The sequence below is a fragment of the Sceloporus occidentalis genome, unplaced genomic scaffold (assembly GCF_023333645.1).
Source record: "Sceloporus occidentalis isolate IW3139 unplaced genomic scaffold, rSceOcc1.0.p SCAF_134, whole genome shotgun sequence".
In the NCBI taxonomy this organism is placed as follows: domain Eukaryota; kingdom Metazoa; phylum Chordata; class Lepidosauria; order Squamata; family Phrynosomatidae; genus Sceloporus; species Sceloporus occidentalis.
Window position 1 is genome coordinate 934,260 of NW_028317114.1, and position 26,340 is coordinate 960,599.

The following is a 26,340-nucleotide window of genomic DNA, read 5'->3' on the forward strand; positions in this document are numbered from 1 at the left end:
ACACATATACCAATCCACTCTCACTCTCACTGAATGCTTTCCTACCTTTCCTCTTTTCTCCTTACAGCTCCTTTTCCTTCTGTTCGCTCCTCTTCTTCAGTTCTTCTGTCTTCTTGAGATCCTTGAACCGGCTTAAAATCACTCAAGGGAGCCGGAGGTCTGTTAAAGACCTCCGATACTACTCCCTTACGAGCCTGCTCCTCCGGCAGCGGACATTGCTGTCTGTCTCTGGAGGGGTGCAGACCGCCCCCCGCTAGGTACGCTGCTGGCGGCAGCGGTACGCTACGGTGGCGTCAGAGGCCGGCCCTGGGGATCACTATTAGCCTGTTAAAAGCAGTATTGTGCGATTGTTTGTTACCTTTTCTGAGGTCTGCCCTTATTGAAGTGAAATGTTCCCACCTTCTATTAAATTGTTGGCAGTTCTTTAGCCCTTGGCAGTGAGGGCATCCTGCAACATACACAATCTGGATGCATTTGGACAGATGCAAAAGCCACATTTGCTTCATGATCCCTATCTCACAAAGCATTCTAAAGAGATACAGGTCATAGAATGGGTCAGACTGGAAAGCATAAGCAGAGCTTATCGCATTTCTTTTAACATTCCCTAATGGGGCAGAACACAGGCTTTGCCCAGGTGGAAGAAAACTTCTACAAAACATTAACAGTCAAAGCCAATCAAATCAAGATTACTGTTAAAATTTTCATTTTAATTTAGAACGCTGATATCTTTATCATTGATTGTAGAAGGGATGGAAGCCACCTGGAAAAAAACGTGTTGGAAATTTTAGATTTACTGTGATTTTGTAAAGGAGCGAAGCCCTATTACCTCAAATAAAGTATCTGAAATAAATATATGGAGAGTCTATAGTCGTATGTACTGTATATTGCCTTTGCTAAAATATATTATTTGCAATATGCGACATGCAACAAAAATATTGCCTTTACTAAAATATATTATTTGCAAGATGCGACATGCAACAAAAAAAACATTGAGCGATGCAAAAGGAAATATAGACATAGAATCTTATTTTCCTGCCAGCTCACCCTTGCTGTCTATAATACTAGAGACACAAAACCTAAGGAACCAAGTGAAGTTATCATGTATAACAGTTGACGGTGGTACAGAATGTCACTATATACTGAGGCAGACATTGACGGTGGTATAGCATAACACCTATCACTATATACTGAGGCAGACTTTGACGGGGTACAGCATTACACTTATCACTATATACTGAGGCAGACATTGACGGGGGACACCATTACACCTATCACTATATACTGAGGCAGACATTGATGGGGGTACAGCATAACACCTATCGCTATATACTGAGGCAGACATTGATGGTGATACAGCATAACACCAATCACTATATACTGAGGCAGACATTGACGGGGTACAGCATTACACCTATCACTATACATGGAGCCAGATATTGACAATAGTGCAGCATAACCCCTATCACTATATACTAAGCCAAACATTTATGTGGTGTAGGCCTACCACTTCAGTGTCTGGCTTAGTAGTAGGGATGCACCGAACTTGATATGATTGGCGAAACACATCTCCTTGCAATTGATGTACTTACTGCCAGTCAGCTCTAGCTCTTGCTCAGGGATCAAGGCAAGTGGTAATTTATTCAGACTCTTGTGGTCATTCGTAAAAAGTAATCCCATTGGAGCCTTTTTCCTGCTGCTGATTGGTTGTTTCAATTGAGGATGAGGGCAGCTGTAGAGTTGCAGCTTCTAGTAAAGGCACATTAAGCAATATTTTTTATGAGATGTCTGCATTTTAAGCAGTGGGAAAATTTTAATTATTTGTATTTACTGTTACCATTCCAAATAGGATAAATATAATATTTAATGACAATACCAACTTGGATATGCATCAAGATCATTAATAGTAAGGCATATGCACTTCTCATCACTTCTCTTTTTTCTCCAATATTTTTACACACAAATGGAGAATTGCACAAAACAGAAAGCTTCTCCAGTGTCTATGAGCCAGACACACACCCTGTCATGGGAAGTAATCTTTGCTCACTGTCTAGACAGGAGGCGCCCCTAGAAAAAAGGGTAGGTCAATTGTATTTCCCCCATGTAATTAAAAGATAATAATAAAAAATAATAACCCCACTTCCTCCTGGAAATTAGGAAGAACAATAGGTAAGACCAGGTGTCAGGACTTGCCTCTTTCCCCCTATTTCCCGGGGAATGCCTCCGTCAACCTAATTCGCCCACCGGATCAGCCAATGCCTTGGTTTTACCTAACCTTCCCAGCAGTTTCATGCACTGATATGCAGGGCTCTCTCAAGACATTGAAAGGCAAACAGCTGGTTTTGTGCCCCGGGCAGATGTCTCTTTTTCCCTGTGGTAAAGATGTTCCTGATTATGGACTCCCAGAATAAAACTTTGGCACACACTTATTTGGGAACCACTGACATGCCATTGGTACATAGAAAGAGCAAGGCAATGTGCTAATTAAAAGTACCCCACCATTAAAATGTGTTTCCAGTATGCATTCAGCTTTATACATCATTTCACCATAGCTTTGTGGGCCAAAGTAACCAAACCCTTTATAAGCAAACTATTACACTGATGCATAATACGTTACTTAAAGTTGTGCTTTGTATTGAGTTTAACTACATAAAGCGCATTTGTTGTGTAATCCATTAATATCGTATGTACTTGTGAATGACTGCGGTATATTGTCGTCCTCTTTTGGTGCTGCAGCAGTGCTTGATACAATGGTGATTATTGCTTAAATAAAATTAGTAATTGATTGCTCAGTCAGTATACTTTAAATGGCATGTCCAAAAGCCGGTTACACAGTTGATTAAACACGCAGCTACTTAGTAATTTGTTGAAGGGAAACTAAATAACTGACAGAAAGCCAACAATTTACTTCAATATATTAACAGTGCTTTAAAAAAAAGTATTTGCTCCTTGGGAGCAAAATTGGGAAATTTCTTTTAATTTTGATTATTTGTCACATTTAATTTTTGTAATCGTCCAACTATTTTAATATAAGTTAAAGACGATGTGAGTAAACACAAAATGCAGCTTTTAACCCCTTCAGGACCGGGATTTTGATACTAACGTGTCGCTAAAGGACCGGAGCCGTTTTTGTGTTTTTGCCATGTCTTTCTTCAACTGTAATTTCTCTCTTATCAATTGGTGCACCCACACAAATCATATATTGTTTTTTTCAGCACAAGTAGGGCTTTCATTTGAAACCATAGTAAGCTGGGTAGTACATTGTTTTGTTTGAAAAAAACTGGAAAAAGTGGGGAAAAAATGAAAAAAACGCATTTTTTTACAGTTTTGTATACATACAAATTGTACACACATTAAACCAATGGGAAAAAAATATCCCAAATATATTCATTAACTTGTCCTGATTTGGAAACCACCCAACATGGCCAGGATTTTTATCTATTTTGACCAGTATAGGGCAAATATTGCAAGGCATGCATCACGTTTTTGAAATGTAATTTTTTTCAAATTTGGCATGGTAGTCTAATAACTGCAATAGTTATCGCAGATACTGATTACCCCCCCAAAATTATATGTTTATGAACAGTAGATAAGTCAAGGTTTACAACTAGGGTCATTTTGACACTTTTCAAACAGGGATTTTATCGCCAATTGCTGCCAAATTTTGAGGTATTTTTATATTTTTTTGGGTTTTTTTGCATATGTTGCAATGTTGCTTTAGATTTCATATTATATTTTGTATAGAATATGTGCAACTGCAGAACAAAACACCATATTGTGTTCACCAACATCCCCCGGTTCCAACAAGGCCTCACATGCATGGTTCATGCATTTTTTGAGGAAGCTATAAGGGCAAAACTGGAATATGCGCATTTTCGTTTTCACATTTGGAATTTTCAGAAATTGGTTTCCTGGGCCCATATCCCATTTGGGACATTTTGGAAGCCCCCTGCTGTAAATTACCCCATAAAAGTATATATTTATGAACAGTAGACAAGTCAAGGTGTTCAACTAGGGTAGTTTTGACAGTTTTCAGCTAGCCTTTTCTTCACTGATGTCTGCCAAATTCACGGAAAATTTATTTTATTGCGTTTTTAACGCATACATTTCAATGTTGCAATTTATTTCTTGCACAGCATATGTGTAACACTGGAAAAAAAAACACCACATTTTGTTCACCAACACCCCCCGGTTCCAACAAGGCCTCACATGCATGGTTCATGTATTTTTTGAGGAAGCTATGAGGGCAAAACTGGAACATGTGCATTTACATTTTTTTAAATATTTTTTTTCATCAGATTGCTTGTAAGTGACAGGTTTAGGCCGCTGACATCAATCAGGGAGACCGATCAATAATCAGCGACTTAAAATGTCACCGACAAGTGATCAGGTAATAATTATGATTTTTTCATTTATTAATAATTTCTGTTTTTTCATAATTATCCTAGATGACCCCTCTCTCTTTGTAGAGCAGGGTCATCCGTGGGCTGCCATAATGATCCGATCACTCCTATTGGCCAGGAGCGATCTGATCAGCCCAGCATTTGACCTGGAAGCACCCTGGACTTTCAGGTCAGTGCTGTTATTTTTTTTTTAATGATTATTATTATTTTATTATTTTTTTTTTATTTATTATTTTTTTTTATTTTTTTTTTAAATTATTATTATTATTTTTTACATTATTTTTTTAACTCTTTCAATGCTGATGCTCCATTGAAGCACAGCATTGATTGATATTTAGTCCCCACAAGCTTGTGGGGAGTAATATTAACCCCTGCAATGCTGCGATGGGGGTCATACACAATCGCAGCATTGAAGGGGTTAATTGAGGAAGAGGGGGGTAGGGGTTAACTGAGGAAGGGGGGGGGTAGGGGGGGGTCTGGTCTCCACACTCATGTGGAGACCACAGAACCCTGTCTCCCTGTCCCTGAAGCTGCCTCTGGCAGCTGGGACACAATCTCCAATAGACTGGAGATTGTAGGGGAGGAGTCTCTCTGATCAGTCCTACAGGACTGATCAGAGGACTTCTGGGGGCTCGTTTTTGCTGTTGCTGGTCTGCCTGGGCTTCCAGGCAGACCACCAGCAGCAGAACCCCCCAAAAAACGGGAATTAACCCCTTCAATGCCGCGATCGCGGCATTGAATGCCGCGATCGCGGCATTGAAGGGGTTAACGCTGCACTGACGCTCTCATGGAGCGATCAGGCAGCAGGGGGATGTTGGGTCAGGTCCCCACACTTGTGTGGGGACCCATTCAATACCCCCCCCCTTCCCTGAAGCTGCCCGTGGCAGCTGAAACCGCGATTGCAGATTTTTCTGCAATCGCAGTTTCTGCCTAGAGAATCACTCCGTGGGAGTGATCGTGGGCTTGGGGGCGGGCTTAGACAGGCTGTGCTGTCTGCCCAGGACTCCTGGGCAGACAGCAGCAGCAGCGCCCCCACGATCACCGCGATTGTGATGATGTGGGGGCGTTTTTTGGAGGAGACGTACCTGGTACGTCCCGGTCTACCGGTGACTGTTAACCAGGAAGTACCAGGTACGTCCCGGTACTGAAGGGGTTAAATTATATTTTCATTTTTTGAAGGTAAAAAGTTAATCAAAACCTATATCACTCATTTGAAAAATGAATTTCCCTCCAAAACCCAATAGCTGGTTGAGCTACCCTTGGCGCAAAAACTGCGATAACTGGCAATGAGTCTTTTACATCCCTGAGGAGGATTTTTGGCCCATTCTTCTTGGCAGAATTGTTTTAATTCAGTCACAAAGACATAGTTGGATGATTTTTGTGAGGCAGAACTTGACTGGCCCTCACAGAGCCCTAATCTCAACCCAATCGAACACCTTTAGGATAAACTGGAATGGAGATTGCAAGCCAGGCCTTCTCATCCAACATCAGTGCCTGAGCTCATAAATGCTCTACTGGGTGACTGGGCAAATTATCACAGAAACACTCCAAAATCTTGTGGAAACTGTTATCACTGCAACTACATATTAATGTCTATATATTTAGAATACAATGTCATAAAAGTCCCTGTTGATGTAATGGTCAGGTGTCCCAATACTTTTGTCCTTATAATGTATATGTGTATGTATATTTTATATATATCGTGCTCCATTATATACTATTTTGAAACATTTGTAAAGAACACAAGAACAAAACAAAATATATTCTTGATGATATACTGGCCATATTTTGTTTTCAGTTTTAGGTTGCTTCCTTTTGTTCATGTTTATCGGACATAGGACCCCCCCATTTCAATCATCCCCCACTTTATTGTGAAGTATAGCACTGAATATGGGGCATATATATACTGTTTGTTGGTTTATTTATTTATTTGAGAAACTGGTGAAAAGCAGATTTTGTGGTTGCATTAAAATGGTAAATTGTTTAAGTTAAAAATCTCAGTATGCATAACTTGGAGGAGAGGAGAGATCGGATTTCAGGAAAACAATTAATGACATAAAGGGGTTTTACAAAGTATAGACACAAAAAAGAGAAATATTACAGCAAGAGGTCATAATGGAAAATGAGAGAATCGGAGGCTTAGATGTATAAGAAAGTTTTACTTTACTGAGAAGGTTTTAGATAAGAGGAACAACATTCCGCCAGAAATGGTAGACATTATTCAGTGAGAGAGTATAGACATGCATGGGATAGGTGGATAGGTATACGACTATCCTGAGACAAGACCAAAGACTGATTAAGGTTTAAGTTTTTACAGCATGAATAATTAAATTAGTTGTTTCTAGTTTGGGAATATATTGTGTTGATAACTGTATTGGATTTTATCAACTTAAATTCTTTTTGGATATTTCCATATTTGGCGAGCAATGTAAAGGTTTTGATGTATGCATACAATACCAACATTAAAATTACATTGGGACATAACTTTCTACATGACATTACATGCGACTTCGCCCACAATAAATGGACAGGGTAACACTGTCACATGATGGTCCATCTATCACCATTTCTCTTTTCCTTTTGCAGCATACACAGTGCCCCAAGCTGGCAGCAGCTCTTGTTGATAGAGCACACAGCCAGGACATAAGCCTAGTTGTCGAGACTGTTGGCAGCAATGCAATGTATTTCACCATGCTGTCAGTAAAACCCCTCATCATTGACTCGTAGCTTCTTGGCAGTGAGAAAGTTGACTAGAGATGAGTGCTGAATGTAGAAGAAATGTAGTTTTGATGATCATTTGTTGGTGACTTTAGCAAATAATGGCCTCTAAGAAGCCTGCCTATTTTTTTTCTGTGAATTTACCATATCTCCTACTTGTTTTAGGTTGACTTCTAGAAGAACAATATACGTTTTCCTTTGTTTTTAATAATCCTAAACCAACATTTCATCTGCTGACTGTTTTAATATTAATCAGTAACTTTATTGTGCCTTCTTTATAGGCTACAGACAATGATGTTGGCTCATTTGGAAAAGTAAACTACTTTTTCAGTGATGATCCTGACAGGTAAAGATTAATTTATTTATGTTTTGTGATTACATTTTTAAGCTTTTTTTTTCTAAAGGTATTGCTGCACAAATTGTGTTGACATGTTACCTTAATTTATGTATTAACCTGTCCTCTCACGCTATTGTGTTTATTTTGTATAGATTTTCTCTTGACAAAGACACTGGTGTAATCACCCTCATTGGCCGGCTAGATTTTGAGAACACTCAGCGATACACTCACACTGTAATTGCCAGGGATGGGGGTGGTGAAGAGACAACTGGACGCGTCCGCATCAATGTTTTAGATGTTAACGACAACACCCCCATCTTTCAGAAAGAGTCCTATCTGGGCTCAATCCGTGAAAATGAGCCATCTGTGGTCACAGTTATTAAGCTCAGGGTAAGCAAAGCTGGCACAATCAGAGTACAATAAATATGTATTCAATTTCTGCATTTATTGAATTGTAAACCAGTTTGTTTAGCATACTTTTCGACTATTTTGCCAATTAATATCCATGAACTATTATACTAAGTGGTGAAGAATTACACAAGATTAGTGTCAGCACTAGCAAACTGATCCCAATCAACAGCTTACATAGACACAATTTCTAAATTGTGCCAGAGTGCAGCTTTTAATTATATAATTTTTTCAGACTAAATCAACAGTTTTGGTAAATTCTGCTGAGATTTAGTGTATCAGATAATATTGTTATAAAAGGAAAGCCCTTAAACTGCAGACAAAATACCTAACCTTATTTTGGTGACATAAGAAGAATCTCATGCGCTGCGCAAATTATTGGCGCTATATAAATAAAAGATAATAATAAATAACAATCATAATAAGTACATGAGAGTAGTTTCTACAACAGGAAGCTAAGGCAACATAAGAGGCAGCTTAAAAGACATTAAAATACATTGAACCAACTCTAAGAATTTTAACTAATTTAATCATTTATTAGTTCTTGGTCCTAGTGGGGACTGTTGGAGTTATTACCAGCAACTTTGATTTAGAAGGAAAAGGGATATAGTAAATTACAAGTACAAACAAACCAGTGAAGTTACACATGAAAGTAGTGTGCTAGAAAGCAATACATATAAAGAAATCATTAAAGCCAACTTTGCCTCCGTCTAATTTTAAAGTCTTGGCATGGGAAATGTCTCTTTTGCCGGTACTTTATTGTAAATGCAATTTTTTTTATCCTTGGAACAGGCAACCGATGAAGATTCTCCACCAAATAATCAGATTACATACAGCATTCTGCAGGCCTCCGCCTTTCAAAGCTTTTTTGAAATTTCTATCTCTGAAGGTTACGGAGGTAATGGAGTCTGAATTTAAGAATTGCTCTCTTAGAACCCCTGTACAATATACCACTGATTGGCTTCCTATTTAATCTTTGTGTCCTGCAGAAGTACTGAAGCAAGAGCATACTGGGAAAGTGCCTAGCCGGGGTGGGACGGAGGTCTCTCCCTTTCCTTAATCAGTACTTGGTATTGTTTCAGATTCAGGATAGCATATATATTACATATGTGTGTTCTCTTATTGTATTAACCTCTTATTATCTGAGTTAGTTTTTTTTTTGTTTGATATTGATATATATCTATATACTAACATATAGTGACTATTTTCACAGTCACACCATGTGTTTGTTTTTCTGACAAATCCTTGTCTTTTGTTATCAGTAATAACCGTGACTCGGCCCCTGGATTATGAACAAATATCCAATGGAGTTATATTCCTGACTGTTATGGCAAAAGACGGAGGTGTTACATCTTTGAACAGCACTGTCCCTGTCACCATCGAAGTGTTTGTAAGTAGCTGGGATTTTTTTTAATATATACAGTAGCTGAATTTATATTAAATATTTGCAAGAATGAATTGGCAGCTACTTCCTGGATTGTACTCCTTTGCAGTTTTCAGATGATCTCTGTGTTTGTCAACCATCATTTTAGGATAATGAGATAATTTGGTTATCTATGCTCCATGATCTAAATGTTAAATAAAATCACAGAAAGGGCATCATATGCTGTGAGAAAAAAACAACATTTCACATATACGTAAAAGATATAGACATTTAATTGAATAGAACATTTTCTGTCAAGTACAATAAATTGCAGTTAAAAGAAATGTCAGAGCTTTGCTGAGTATATTTATCCCTGGGACAGCAGTCAGAAGGCAAAGATATTGTTAGGATGAAATTAAGAATTATACAAAACCATAATTATACAACACCATTGTAGAAAAATGAAATTTAATAATGTCTACCCCAGGTGTGCTCAACATTGTCCTTGTGGGCCATAAATCTTACAGAACCTGATTCATGTGTCTGTGTGAAAATATGTTGCATTTGTGGCCTTCAATGATGCTGTTTGTCCTAAGTAATATAAAATAGACTTATGCAATTGGACCAAAAAAGTTTAAAACTTTTGCCCTTTCGGTTTGGAAACAAAATTCGCAGTCACTCACCCTCATTCACTCTCTCCCATTCTCTATCATGCTCTCATTCTCTCACACTCTTGTTCGCACTCTCTCTCAATCTCCCTACCTTCTCTGCGGACTACTTCTGTGTCCCTTTCTCATTTTCACAGCTTCGCTTCTTTTCTTGTTCTGCTGTCTTCTTGCTTCCTCCACTTCTCCACATTTTTTCTTTCTTCATCCATTTCTCCGTGAACCAGGCCACACTGAGCACTTCTGCAAAAGGACAGAGCCTCCAGGCACAATTTCTCTTCAACTGGAGGAACGGGGGAGAGGCTTTCCCCATGGATAGGCCAGAATAATGAAAGCGGATTCACAGAGAAAGAGAAGTGTTTCTGCACCTCCATTTCTCTGCTAAACTGTCTGCATTATTCTGCCTTCTCAGAGTACTTCTGCAAAAAGGCAGAGAGGGTGTGCCTGGAGGCTCTGCCCTTTCGCAGAAGTGCTCAGGGATGCCTGGTTTACAGAGGAGCTGATGAAAAAAATGGAGAGAAATGGATGAAGAAAGAAGAAGAGGCAAAAAAACAAGTGAAGCTGCGGTAAAGGAGATAAGGAAGTGATTGGTGGAGAAGGTAGGGGGACATTGAGAGAGAGAGAGAGAGTGTGAAAGAGTGTGAATTAGAGTGTGAGGGAACAATGGTCAGATTAGCATGCCAACACTCTTGGTGCACCTGACCAAAACCTACATACAGTAATACACTTGTACAGTGTTTATATATTTACAGTAGCTGTTTTATGTGTTCAATTATTAATGTCCTATATATGTGTGCTGGCTTGGAACAGACATGGGCTAAGAAAGGTTCTACAAATATATACAAATGGCCTCTATCAGCACAGAGATTGCGATTAATGTAAGTACTGGAAGCAAAGCACACCATAGCGTCAGGAAGAAATATATTCATAATACAGGTAGTAACCTTCTCGTAAATCCGATTCAATTCACTCAACCTATCGCTTCACTTCTCCCGACCTCTCACCAGACGCAATTAATTTGGTTTGACAAAGGCTCTGGGAATAGACACATTTGACCTTCAACTCTGGAAAACCAGAGTTTTCCAACACACTGCGTAACTGGGCATACAAGGCACACCCTATAGTAGAAAATACAGATTTCACTAAGATAGCCAGAAACTTTTGCAACGGAAACACTTTTTTTTTTTTACCTTGCTTCTGCTGAAACAAATTAACATTGTATTATTGAAATAAAATGGGTGGGTGAAGATAAAGCAGGGGATGTGGGAGGCTTGGAAGTCTCTAACTACCTCCCTCATGTGCTCTTTCAAGAGCATAATCACTTCAGACTGAAAGCCCTTCTTGAAAAGGTCACTGGCTTCCTTTTGAATCTGAATGCTAGGTTTCTTTTTTCTAAGTAGCTGTCAAAGTCACTTTCATCAGTCTTTCTTAGGAAAATGATTTAATACATTTAAGAAAAATTTACTTTAGAGGTGAAATAAAACTGTAGGAGAGTGTGGAGGTGGAAGAGACACCTTTATTTTGGTCCTTGGTCCTCTGTAGCCCTTAATATTGCTACATGATGTCTCAGCAGAGTACAGTAAATAATAATTTAAGAGACATTATTAGCTTGCAGCCCTGTAAGTTTTTTTCCAGGCTGACTGATGAAATCCCCAGCCATGTAGTATACATGTCGCTATATGTTGTGCAGAAATCTAAGGCTGTATTTGCAGACAGGGCTATTTGCCAAAGGTACAAGAACAACTTGCACATGAAATGATGATATGTCCCAGTAGCTCAGAAGGAACCACAGCACCATGTAGAGCATGCTGCATCGAGATTATGCAGGCTTGGCAGTCCTCAATAGCATAATGGAATATAAATACCATGCACACTCAAACATTAAATTAGATTTTGGCAAATAAATAAATATTTTAATTATCTAATTTAATTTTTGAGTGTGCGTGGTATTTATATCTCGTGTGCATCTATACTGGAACTGCGGGATGTCCCCTATACCTATTACACCTCTATAATTTCCTTTTAGTCCTGTAAATTGTGTAATGGAGGTGGGTCCTCCATGAATGTATCCTGGTGCCATGTGTACACATGTACCTGGTCATGCACGTGATGTAAAAAGAAAACGTGATTTATCAGACCAGGCTACCTTCTTCCATTGCTCCGTGGTCCAGTTGTTATGCTCACGTGCTCATTGTAGGCGGTTTCGGCAGTGGACAGGAGTCCGCATGCGATGCACTATTTGTTCTGACACCTTTCTATCAGAACCAGCAGTCACTTTTTCAGCACTTTTTCTGCTACAGCAGCTCATCTGTTTTGACCACACCAATTATAATAAAAAAAAGTATTTTCCACACTGCTTTATCATTGACTCACCTTTTAGTGTTTTTGCCCCCTTTTGTGGAATTGCCCCAGTTGCTACGTTTGTGTATTGATGCTGCCAGCATAGATAAAATGCTGCCCTGCAGTATAGGGGATGTATATCTGACTAGTTTGTTTCTTCCATGAGTCTATACATTCCCCATACTACAGGGCAGCATTTTATCTGGGCTGGTCAGCAGAATGTAAAAGCTATATGTGTCCAGGAAAACATCGGCAATGCAGTCACCCTAATGTGCCCACATCCTTGTGTATTGCCCCCAGCTAGCCCCACATTGTATATCTCACCACCCAGCCCTCTCTTTAGTATTGATTTATGTGATGCCCCCAGCCAGCACCCTCTCGTCAATTAATGCCCCCCCCAGCACCCAGATTTCACTCACAGGATCTACCCAACACCCAGAATGGAACCATAGGACTTCCCACCTTTGCCCCCAAACAATCTGCCTGTGGTATCCTCCCTGTGCAGTGCTTTCCCCCACTTACACATCCATGCAAACTCACATGTATTCATTCATTCATTTATTATTCACAAACATTCATTCATATATTCATATATTCATTTCCTTATTTACAGATACTAATCATGTACTCATTTATTCACTCATCGACAGATACTCATTCATTCCCTCAATCGCGCATACTCATTCATAAACCCTCCCCACACCCTTACCTGAACTGCGTTCTTCTCTTGTACCGCCCGGTAAAGCAGGAACGGAGCGGAATTTGTCCTGCATGAAAGACAACCATGCACATATATATACATATATATATATATATATATATATACACATTATATACATTAGCCTCAGTTGCTTTTCAGGGAGCTCACGCACCAGATTTATGCATCTTGCATAATATAATATGATAAAATGGCAGATAAAGGGGTTTTCTACAGTAAAGGTTTTTATTTTTATATCCATTGGAGTTGAGTAAAAACAGAAAAAATATCTTGTGAACTCAGGTGTTAAACCATTTGTGCCTGCCTGCCTTCCTGCATGTTAAAATACCCCTCCATAAATATTGTGAAATGACCATTGGCAACTAATAAAATATAATAGTGGTTCCTAGAAACCTTAGATGAATCAATAAGTGTGTGTGTGTTTTAATGTAATTTTGCAACATCTTAATCTTGTAAAGTTTATTTTGCATCAATCTTTTTACTCTTTTATAAATGGTCTCCCAAAAAAATAGGCCTATAACAAATAGATATATGTGCATTACATGATCGGAATTTAAATTATTTTCAAAACAGTATTTTTTCATTTACAGGATGAAAATGACAACCCTCCTACCTTCAGTCGTCCTTCGTACATCATTACAGTTATGGAGAACATTATGGCAGGTAATGTGCTGAAAACCAGCATATATTGAAGCTTGCACATAAATGTAAAAAGTCCAAATCTAAATTTTTTTTTTTTTTTATTACTCAGGAGCCACAGTGCTTTTTTTAAATGCCACTGATTTGGATCGGTCTAGAGAATATGGCCAGGATTCAATTATTTATTCTTTGGATGGCTCACCACAATTTCGGATCAATGCCCGATCAGGTGAAACACTCTTATGTTAAATCTGCAGTTTTATTTTCAATCACAAATTAATACTTCTGTTCACAAAGCTGTAGTCAAGCAACTGTCCTGGCACTTATGTATGATGACCTAGATGTTTTCCAGTCATGAACATCTCCTGTTCTGGCTCATTGAGAGAATGTGCAAATACCCTATTGGCTCGATTATTGGTTGCACTCTTAAAATTTGGTGCTATTTTAAAGAAAAATGTATTTTTAAAGAAAACATACACGAGTGGAATGGTAAAATGATATTTTATCTAATGAACAGGAATACATGTATTTTATCATTTGTGGTATCTATTATGCAGTTAGTCAGCATAGGTTATATACAAACTGAAATTTGGAAAACCAATAGCCATTTTAAGCCCCCCCCCCATAATTCATAATGCACCTTACTTCAAGTTATGCCTCTCTGCCCCTAGATATGCCACTTTGCTTTCCTGATATGCTTTATGCCCCTAGATATGCCACTCTGCTCCCCTGATATGCTTTATGCCCCTAGATATGCCACTCTGCTCTCCTGATATGCTTTATGCCCCTAGATATGCCATTTTGCTCCACTGATATGCCACTCTGCCTCCTGATATGCCAGTCTTCCTCCTGATATGACACTGACTCCTGATATGCTTTATGCCCCCAAGATATGCCACTCTGCTCCCCAGATATGCCACTCTGCTCCCGAGGTATATCCCCAAGATATGCTTTATGACCCCCAGATATGCCATTCTGCCCCCAGATATGCCACTCTGCTCCCCTGATATGCCACTCTGCTCCCCTGATATGCCACTCTGCTCCCCTGATATGCCACTCTGCCACCTAATATGCTTTATGCCCCCCCAGATATGCCACTCTGCTCCCTAGATATGCTACTCAGCCCCCTGATATGCAGGGGCAGCAGCGGAATTTGTCTGCACCTATCGCACAGGCGTTCACTGGTTGCCATAGAGGAGGATGCAGATCCCCTGCAGCGCAGTGTGCAGACAACCTCCGCTGCTACTGGCGGAAGTGCCGATAGCTGCGTGGGATTGTCTGCATCGCGCACATGTCCACTGGCTGCCAGAGAGTAGGATCAAGGTCCCTTGCAGTGCTGTGGGGGATCTGGATTCTAACCCTGCTGCTTGCAGGACTAAATGAAAAAAAAAACCTGTTGGGCGATACAGATTGCGCATCCCTGCGCTAAACCCCAATTATAGGCCAGGGGTGGGGAAGTGCGACCTACAATCGGGCCAATATGGTACCTTTTTGGCACCAAAACAGGCTTTGCATATGTCATGCGTGGATACAACCATGGTGTAACCTGGGCAGAGCGTGAACTCTCTCCTTCATTAGATAATGCTTGCAGTATGCTTTCTTTTACTTCCTTGGTATAAAGGTAATACATATATTTCGCCTTAAAGGAAACATGCATGTTTAGACTTTCACAAAATATTTTGTTGGCACAAAAGGATTTTGTTGGCAGAAACTATGGTGGCATTTTGATGTGCAGGGTGTAAGTGATGTTTATTGGTGATGCTGCCCATCCCAAGAAATAAAAAATGTAAAAAAAACATCCCAAGTACCTTCTTATACCACTATGAGTCAAGTTGCAAAGGTGCAGAGAGAGGTTCCTTTTTGAACACAGATCATGCCTCTTGCACCCTCTAGTGGCTTTCCTGTGCATAGTAAATAGAAGGAGTGATTATTATTAGACTTGGGCACCAGGGGGCTCTTCGTGGTGTGTGTCTTCGTCTTCGCCTACGTTTTACCGCCGCTGTCTTCTCTTCGACGTGTCTTCAGAACGAACACGAAAACGCACTCTTCGTGTTCGTTTTCATGTTCACCCGAAGACAAACGCACAAGTCTGATTATTATTATGTTTATTATTATCTTTTATTTATATAGCGCCAGCAATTTAGGCAGTGCTTAATACAATACATATATTCAAGGGGTATGACAAGACAAACCAATACATTAGGTGGAGAGGGCCCTGCTCGCAAGCTTACAATCTTGAGTGATAAGCAATTGTTCCACAGAAGAACACGTATCAGTTTGTCAGCTTTCCAAAAGCAATCAGCACAACTTCAACATATAATTATGTTGTTTGAATAAGGAAAAATACAGGAGTGATAGGAATATATATATATATATATATTTAAAAATTGCATGCAAATAACGTATTTGCTCGAATATCCATATGCTCTGAAAAATCTCCCTCGTCTTATATTCAAGGTCGTCTTATAATCAGACCTCAAATAGAGGTCTGACTACAAGACTAAGATCCAGATCCCCCGCAGCGCTGCAGGAGACCTGCATCCTCCTCTCTGGCAGCCGGTGGACGTCTGTGCGATGAACGCAGACAACCTCCGCTGCTGCCGGCACTTCCTCTGGGGCCTTTTCTGATGGAGTGCTGGCATCACATGACCTTTCCGGTGCTCCACCATAGAAGCCTCGGCGGAAGTGCCGGCAGCAGCGGAGGTTGTCTGTGCGCATTCCGCAGCCGGTGAACGTTTGCGGGATGCGCACAGACAACCTCCGCTGCTGCCGGCACTTCCGTCGGGGCTTCTTTGACAGGGCACCGTCATGACATTACCTTCATAGAAACCCCGGCGGAAGTACCGGCCAGCAGCAGCGGAGGTTGTCGCACAGACCTCCACCGGCTGCCCCACTAGACACCAGGGAGTCTGAAGCACGGCGGACAAGTCTAGGGATGCACTGGTAAGTCGGGGGTGGGGGGGGTAAAGAGTGGCTTGGGGGGTATAATGGTTTTAGAGGAAAAGTGGCATATAGGGGTTAAAAGGCATATCAGGGGGGAAGAGTGGCATATAGAGGTGTATAAGGCATATCAGGGGGGTGGCAAATAGGGGGTTAAAAGGCATGACAGTGAGGCAGAGTGGCATATACGGGTGTATAAGGCATATCTGGGTGGCAGAGTGGCAAATAGGGGGTTAAAAGGCATTTCTGGGGCAGAGTGGCTTATTAGGGAGGCAGAGTGGCATTTAGGGGTTAAAAGGCATTTCTGGGGGGCAGAGTGGCATATATAGGAGTATATGGCATATCTGGTGGGCAGATGTGCATAACTGGGGCAGAGTGGCAAATAAAAGGAAATAAAAACAAAAAAATCATTTTTCTCAATCATAGTTTTTATTAAATATGAAAATTTTTTTTACATATGAATTAATTTATTTACTAGTAAAACTTTTTTAATATTTACTAGTAAAACTTATATTCAGTCTTTCTTTTTTTCCTAAATTAATATTCACGTCTTATAATCAGGGTCATCTTATAATTGAACAAATACGGTAATATTTTAAAATATGACACTCATACCTTTGAGGGCTTGCATTACATCAATACACACCTGAAACTACAGACAAAAACACGTAAATGAACAAAGTGGCACTTTGTTTTGTGAAAGGTTTATACAGCGTTACAGGATTGCAAGCTAGTAGGATGAAAAATACTTGCAGAAAGTGTGATTAAACGCCTTTAAGAGCATCCTGACGTGGAAGCATATGAGCCAAGAAATGATTATTTTAATGACTCCTTGATCCGAAAAGTATTGTTGGCAGCATGTAAAAGCCAAACTGGACACCGACTGATTTTGCCGTCTTTGCACTGGTGTAAATCTTTTCAGCTGCTTCTCACGCTATATAACATGGCAGGTCCATAGCATGTTTTTTTTTTTAGTCCTCTTTAGCTGCTACTTTGAAAAGACACAAAAGTATGTTTTGTGAGAGATTTAAATTAGTTGAATCTGCACTATTAAGGCTTATTCTTAATTGGAAATAATGCAGTGGATTGACAGCATGATCCACCATTAACGATATTTAAATATAAAAAAAAAAACATTTTACACAGTATTTTTTTAAACCTGATAATGAATCTAAAGTGCTAAACTTTTTAAGCAGTAATATTTGACTAGATCCATCTAAATGGATTTCCACCTAGATTCAAATGAGATAGCTTGCCATGACCCAATGTGAGCAAACATTATTATTAAGATTATTATGAGACTTGTGCACAGTGAGCAACATCGATTCAGACAATTTTTCAGTTTCATTTTTTTAAACATTCTTTCCAAATGAAATTCAGTGCAATATTTTCAAGGGGGTGTCAATGCCACCTTCTACATTCACATTTCAATATTTACTTCCAGCAGCGTAAGGCTTAGGAAGGCATCCAGACTAGATTTTGTATTGCAGGACCACCACCAGCAACAACAGTATTACACCAATGGATAGACAAATCCAGCAGCGTGCTATGGGACTGAATTTCAACAAATATCACACTAATTATTGAAATTGATCCCTCAGAGTAAGGAAAATGTTGTTGCAGATACACTGACAGAAGGACATATCCAGCCACAAGTTATGGGACTGAATCCCCCAAAACTGGACCATTTTTATGAATTAGGGCAATGGGTAGGCACTGGCAGACACATGCAGGCACATGGTATAAGACTTAATTTCCCCCCAAATAGGAACATTTTTATATATTGATTCCTGTAATGAGTAATGAAGGTATTTGAGTTAAGACAATAGCTGGCACTAATATAATATAATACTAGTATTATTATTATTATTATTATTATTATAATTTACAGTTGTGCTCAAAAGTGTGCATACCCTGACAGAAATTGTGAAATGTTGGCATTGATTTTTAAAATATGACTGATCGTGCAAAATAACTGCCATTTATTATCACATAGTTGTTTGGCTTCTTTTTAAATCATAATGATAACAGATATCATCCAGATGGCCCTGATCAAAAGTTTACATACCCTTGAATGTTTGGCCTTGTTACAGACACACAAGGTGATACACACAGGTTAAAATAGCAATTAAAGGTTAATTTTTTAAATTGCAATTATTGTCTGTGTATAAATAGTCAATGAGTTTGTTAGCTCTCACGTGGATGCACTGAGCAGGCTAGATACTGAGCCATGGTAAGCAGAGAAGAATTGTCAAAAGACCTGCGTAACAAGGTAATGGAACTTTATACAGATGGAAAAGCATATAAAAGTACTGTTTAATCACTTAAGAAGTCGAAAATTCGGGGATCTCTTGACACCAAGCCAATGTCAGGTAGTCCAAGAAAGATTTCAGCCACAACTGCCAAAATAATTGTTTAAAATACAAAGAAAAACCCATAGGTAACCTCAGGAGAAATATTGGTTGCTCTGGAAAAAGTGTGGTTGTTTCAAGGAGCACAATACGGCAATACTTGAACAAAAATTAGCTGCGTGGTCGAGTTGCCAGAAAGAAGCCTTTACTGCGCCTATGCCACAAAAAAGCCCAGTTACAATATGCCCGACAACACCTTGACATGCCTCACAGCTTCTGGCACACTTTAATTTGTGATGAGACAAAAATAGAGCTTTTTGGTCACAACCATAACTTCTATGTTTGAAGAGGAGGCAACAAGGCCTATAGTGAAAAGAATACCATCTCCACTGTGAAGCATGGTTTTGGCTCATTGATATTTTTTGTGGAGGGGGACTCTAATGGCACAAGGCATCTTGTGAAAATTGATGGCAAGATGAATGCAGCATGTTATCAGAAAATACTTGGAAACAATTTGCACTCTTCCCCACGAAAGCTGCGCATGGAATGCTCTTGGACTTTCCAGCATGACAATGACCCTAAACACAAGTTGACCCTCTAGTGGTTACAGCAGAAAAAGGTGAAGGTTCTGGAGTGGCCATCACAGTCTCCTGACCTAAATATCATCTAGCAACTCTGGGGAGATATCAAACGTGCTGTTCATGCAAGTCGACTAAAAACTTTGCATGACCTGGAGGCATTTTGCCATGACGAATGGGCAGCTATACCACCTGGAAGAATTTGGAGCCTCATAGAGAAGTATTACACAAGACTGCACGCTGTCATTGATGCTAAAGGCGATTGAGGGAATTAAGAACTATGGGTATATAGACTTTTGAACAGGGGTCATTTCATTTTTTCTTTGTTGCCAAGTTTTGTTTTATTATTGTGCCATTCTGTTATAACCTACAGTTGAATATGGATCCCATAAGAAATGAAAGAAATTAGTTTTGTCTTCTTACTCATGTTTTCTTTAAAAATAGTACATATATTACCAATTCTCAAAGGATATGCAAACCTTTGATCACAACTGTGAGTGGGGGCAGTTAAAACACATTACTAATATACATTACTACATACAGACACATCAGGGGACAAGAACCCTGCCCATGAGCTTTCCATCTAACCTTATTGCACTTTAATACAAAGTTCCAGTAGCATGGTGAGCTTTTGAGGGTCCTGCTTGAGAGTTTAGAATCTAAAGCCACATGGCATGTAGCATTGAATTTTCCCCCAAAATTTGACCATTTTGTGCTTTGATCCATCATGGACAATGGACAGACACTGGCAGAAAGAAACATACAGGTACATGGTATTGGACTGAGTTTCCACAAAAAATTGACCATTTTTATCAGAATCAAGAGCCTCTGCCCAAGTGGCTGCTGCCCTTGTGGATCTAGCTCTGCATGGGTGTGGGGGATTGGGTTCCTGTGTCTCAACTTAACTAAGAATGCCAGAGGGCGGGGCCGGCGCCGATCCAAGATGGCTGCTTGACTTCGCAGCTCCGTTCGTCGTCTCGGAACTAATTAAAATTTTTCTACTCTACCGTGATCATGGGGAAATCCAACCGAGCTACTGGCACCCCTAAACAGCCGGGTACGCAGGAAAAGCACCTGGCACCATCTGTACGGCACTTTTTCCGGGGTTCCCGGGATGCTGATGCTCACGACCTTGCTTCCAAGATGGCGCCTTCCCCATCGAGTCGAGCTAGCGAGTGCTCTGAAGACGCCTCTTTGGACCAGGAGTTTGTGACCCGGGACCCTCCGGTTCCGGAACCTACCTGGCAGGATGCCTTTAAACAGCTTCCCACCAAGGCGGATTTAGTCTCGGTGATAGACGCAGCTTTGGACCACGCATTGCAAGGTGTCAGAGCTGACCTTGCCTCGATTAAACAAGACGTCAAGCACATAGGAGACCGCGTTGCTGTGCTGGAGGAGGACCACATTAAAACATGTGACACTGTGGATGCCCTTTCGGGCTTGTACCGTGACCACTCCGATCTCTTTATTACCCTCAACCGACAACTGGAGGACTTGGATAACCGAGGGCGGCGCAACAATCTACGCATTAGAGGTCTACCTGAGTCGGTTACTGGTGCCGATATACGCAAGACATTACAGTCTTTTTTCAACAAGCTCCTACAGCACCCGGACGACACGCCGATTCAGTTTGATAGAGCCCACCGAGCGCTCAGACCGAAAGGTCCTCCTTCGGCGCCACCGAGAGATGTGATTTGTTGTCTACACGACTACTCCGTAAAAGAAGCGGTCTTGAAGGCGTGCCGCCTCTCAGGCGACTTGGAGTTTGATGGTGTGCAGATCCGGATTTTCCAAGATTTATCCCCGCTTACTCTACAGAAACGTCGGGCTCTAAAACCCATCACGGCTGCGTTACGGGAAGCGAACATCCCCTATCAGTGGGGATTCCCGTTCGTGCTCATCGCCCGTAGAGATAAGGAGGTCTACGCCCTTCGTCAACACGGGGATTTAGAGTCCTTCCTCACTCAACTTGACTTACCTGCGATATCTCTACGGAACTGGGAACTTTCTTTGCCGCATCCACAGCCGCTCGCTGCACCTGCCGGTCCATGGTTAACACCGTCGAGCCGAAGAAAGAGGTCTCGTCGAGCAACTGCTGAAGCGGAACAGACGGGATGATGCCCTTACGTAACAGACTTCCACTTTTAACTTTTGTTTTTTGTAGCGACACTTGGCCGAGACCTGCGGTCAGGCTCGTCACGGCGTCCCGGTAGGAGTTGTTCTGTTGTCCCGCCGGTGTGCGTAGTCTCGCTTTATGCCCTGTCTCCATGTCTACCGCGCCTGTTGGGTAAGGTGATTTAGATGCCACTTATTGGACATTATGGACTTCGGCACTTTTCTTTTCGTTTCCCGTGTTTTTGGGGTTTTTTTTGTTTTTTTCCGTGCTCGATACACGCCTGTCCTCCAACTATTCCTCCTGCGGATAGTTTTGTGCTTCCTCTTTATCACCACACACTCACGGGTTCCATGTGCCATCATATTGCCGTAACTTGTTTGGCTTAGCTGGGCTCCATGTTCAGGTTATACTCCCTACCGAACCTTGGTGGGCTCGGCCATTACATTTGGTTTATCCTTTTTTATATACACGTTTTGCACTCTTTGTTTTTTACTACATACTCCTACACTTTCTGCGGCTCTTACTCCCTGTCCGCTGCGCCAGTTTTTGTTCCCATGAACGGTGCTATACCTCATTTATGTTCCGTAGACGGGGACGTACAGTCTCCGTATTCTTCTGTTAGGAGGCCTTTTTGGTTCCTTTCTCCTTTGCCTTTCCAGGCGAACCCCCCCTCAGAGCCATCCTGTCCACGTTGGGACAGTAGATTTGGGCCTGTTCGCAGTCCCCGTGCTCATCCTACGTTTTTACACCATGCCACTTGGGATATCTTCCCTTGTTTCACGATACACGACACACACACTACACATTGTTTGGGTTTTGTTGTTTGGTTTTATTGTTTTTCTTACTTGTCCCAAGGGTCCAGTTATTCTGCTATTTTCCACTCGGTGCCCTTTGCCGTTTCAATATGGTGCATGACACTCTTAATCTGGTCTCTTTGAATATTAGAGGCCTTAATAAACCCCAGCAACGTTCTAAACTTCTGGCGTTTTTACATTCCTTTAAATCTCACATTGCCTTTATACAGGAAACGCACTATTCTGTTGCACGGGAATTCCCTCTTTTAAACAGGCATTTTATACACTCGTTCCTCTCCAGCTCTCCCTCCTCTAAAACTAAAGGGGTAGCTATCCTCATTCATAAGCTCATACGTTTTCGACCACTGGAGACCTGGAAGGATGAAGAGGGTCGGGCTCTATTTGTTAAGGGATATGTGGGCTCCCTCAAAATTACGCTGGCCAATGTCTATGCACCCAATTGTAACCAAGCCCGTTTTCTCATCTCCATTCTAACGAAGCTGGCTGACTTCCAGGAGGGTCTTACCATCCTGGGGGGTGATTTTAATATGGTGTTCGATCCTAAACTTGATACGTCCTCTGGGAGCTCCCATGTCCCTTTCTCTATGATACGTAAGGTACTTCATCATTTACTACTAAACCAATTAATAGATGCGTGGAGGACCCTTTACCCCAATGGCAGGGACTACACTTATTTCTCCCCTAGTCATTGTAAATATTCTCGTCTGGACACCTTTTTCCTTTCACATTTTCACTTGTCGGTCCTGCATTCGGCGAGAATTGGGGTAGCTTCTCTCAGTGATCATGCCCCGGTCTTTCTGCAACTTAGACTGTCGGATTTTCCCAACTCTAGTTGGCACTGGCGGCTCAATGAAAATTTGCTGAGTGATCCTTCCCATGTTTCGCAGTTGTCCGCCCATCTTAGACACTATTTCGAGGACAACGTCACCCCTGATGTCTCGACGCCGGTTATTTGGGAGGCGCATAAGGCTGTCATGAGGGGCCACCTTATTAAGTTAGGGGCCTCCGTTAAGAAGCTGAATTTGGCAACCATTTTGGATCTCACACAACAAATTGCCCGTCTAGAAGCCCGACACAAATTGACCTTGCTCCCGTCCATTCAGGTGGAACTATCGGCCCTCCGGACCCGATTGGCATCTCTCCTTGATGCTAGAACTCAGCGTAACTTCCTCCTGACGAGACGCCAGTTCTATGAATTTGGTGACAAACCTGGCAGGCTCCTGGCACGGGCACTGAGAGCGAAAAGGGCTCAGACCTTTATCGCCCGTATTAGGGATCAAGCCACTCAGCTTCATTTCCGTTCGGAAAGAATAGCTGAATGCTTCAGACAATACTATGCTTCTTTGTATAACTTGAATCCGGGACCTCCCCATACGGGCTCAGATGCGGCCACCGGCGATTATTTATCGGAATTTCTGACCAAAACTCTGACACCTGAGGCTCGGGACCTCCTGGACGGCCCCATCTCGTTGGAAGAGGTTTCCGCGGCCATTAAAAGCTCCCCCGCCGGCAAAAGCCCTGGTCCGGATGGCTTTACCATCTTATATTATAAAAAATTTCTCCCTCTCCTGGGCCCACGCTTGGTCTCCTTCTTTAATGCAATCGCTCAGGGTGTTTCTTTTGCTCCAGACTCTCTGACTGCGCATATCGTAGTTATTCCCAAACCTGATAAAAACCTAGATATGTGCAGCAGTTTCCGCCCCATTTCATTGATAAATGTAGATCTAAAACTGTTTTCCAAGGTTTTGGCGAACCGCTTGAAGCCTTTGTTACCTTTCCTCATACACTCCGATCAGGTGGGGTTTGTCCCAGGGCGAGAGGCCAGGGACAACACTATCAAGGTGATTAACCTCATTGCCCACGCTCAACACCACAAAACTCCGATGATCGTGGCCTCGATGGACGCCGAGAAGGCGTTTGATCGTGTGTCTTGGTCTTTTCTCTTCAAGGTCCTTTCGAGAATTGGCATAGGCTGTCGCTTCCTGTCCTGTATTAAAGCTCTGTACGAATCCCCGACTGCGCGAGTGGCCGTTAACGGGATATTTTCTGATACATTTACATTATCGAACGGCACACGGCAGGGGTGTCCTCTTTCTCCCCTTTTGTTTCTTTTGGTACTCGAGCCCTTTGCGAATGCAATCCGAGCGCACCCGGACATTGCGGGGGTTCGGATAGGACCCCGCTCCCACGTCCTATCGATGTTCGCAGATGACATCCTACTGACCCTCACCGATCCGGTCCGATCTCTCTCGGCTGTCCTGTCGGAGCTTGCCAGGTTCCAGGGGCTCTCAAACTATAAAATTAACGTTTCTAAGTCGGAAATTATGGGCTTCCATCTCCCTTCCCCAGTAAGCCATCAGTTACGCACCAGATTCCCCTTTAAGTGGAAGGACGATTTTCTTAAGTATCTGGGTTTGCTTATCCCCTCGGACCTTTCCAAGTTGCGGGCTCTTAATTTTGAGCCCTTACTATCTACCCTGGAGTCTGACCTCCGTAAATGGGCTTTCCCCCATATCTCTTGGTTTGGGAGGGTGGGGGTTATAAAGATGAATCTCTTGCCGCGTTTCCTCTATCTGTTCCAAACTCTACCCATTACTCTCCCGAGATCCTTCTTTCAGCGTTGTCGAAGAATCTTTTTGCGTTATATCTGGAGGGGTAGGCCTTCGCGCTTGGCGTTTTCGCATTTGGTTCGACATAAGTTGCAGGGGGGGGTTGGTCTCCCTAGTTTAGAATTATATTGGCAGGCCTCCCATTTGCGCCGCGTCATCGAATGGTCTGTTCCCTCAGTTAAACAGTGGGTGTCGGTGGAGGGCTCATTCCTGTCGTGCCCTGTTACTGCTCTATCCTGGATTCGGGACCCGTCGCGGAGCGTCGGCTATCTTGCCCATCCCTTTATTCTACCTACCCTCCGAGTTCTGCGCAGAGCCCTAGGGGAAGGTTCCATCGCCGGTATCCCTGGCCCGTTAACCCCCCTGATGGGGAATCCAGACTTTCCTCCGGGCCTATCCTCGGGTAGTCTAAAAGCTTTTCTACCACCGGGAGTGACCACTCTCCGTTTGTGTCATGTGGTTAGCGGTACTGCATTGAAACCTTTGGAGACACTTTTGGGCCCGGGTTCCCATTCCTTCTCCACCCAGTTTGTTTATCACCAGATCCGACACTTTATTCTTTCTCTATCAGTCCTCCCGCAGGGAGATAGGCCGCTTACGATGTTGGAGAGGTTTTGCTTAGATCAGAAGGAACCATCCCACTTACTGTCCAAATTGTACGCAGTCCTACTGGTCCCGGACCCGGTGGTCAAACCCTACTTCTTCAGCCTTTGGGAAGGGGACCTGAATTGCTCGTTCTCTCCAGAGGATTGGTCGAAAATTCTCTCTATTATTCACAAGGGCTCGGTCTCTAGCCGGATGCAGGAAACGTCGTTCAAAATACTTTCACGGTGGTATAGGGTACCCTTAGATATCCATAGGTTCGCTCCTCAGGTTTCACCCACCTGCTGGAGATGTGGTACTCATCCTGGCTCACTGTTACATATTTGGTGGGAATGCCAGGCTATTAGGCCCTATTGGGACTCCATCATATCGGTAATCCGTGAAGTCGCGGACCCCGACTTTCTGGCCTCCCCAGCTTCCATCCTGCTTCATCACACAGACACCCCGTTCATCAGTTACAAACGCTCCCTGACGTTTCACTTGGTTAACGCAGCTAATACAGTCCTCCCTCGTCACTGGAAGTCGTCCAACCCCCCCTCATTTTTGGCCTGGGTCAATCAAGTGGAATTTGTTTATCAGATGGATGTTTTAGTGGCGTCTGCTAAGGGTGCCGGTCATAACGTTGAGCTTAAATGGTTCCACTGGAGGTCATACGTGGCTTCTCTGGAACGCCGCCCTATCCCTGTTTCCATATAGGTTTCTCTGTTCCATCTTCCTGTTTAGACTTTGGCTATCGGGGA

General features: G+C 42.0%; 1 protein-coding gene across 1 annotated transcript in view; it reads left to right on the top strand.

The window, feature by feature from the left end:
• The window catches only part of LOC149281345 (cadherin-23-like), a 389,535-nt gene that overhangs the window by 194,504 nt on the left and 168,691 nt on the right, over positions 1-26,340 (top strand). The window contains exons 14-19 of the mRNA XM_089499393.1: positions 7,400-7,464; positions 7,608-7,845; positions 8,656-8,761; positions 9,126-9,253; positions 13,540-13,612; positions 13,701-13,817. Of these exons, the coding sequence (XP_089355519.1) occupies positions 7,400-7,464; positions 7,608-7,845; positions 8,656-8,761; positions 9,126-9,253; positions 13,540-13,612; positions 13,701-13,817 (727 nt within the window). The remainder of the gene's footprint in view (positions 1-7,399; positions 7,465-7,607; positions 7,846-8,655; positions 8,762-9,125; positions 9,254-13,539; positions 13,613-13,700; positions 13,818-26,340) is intronic.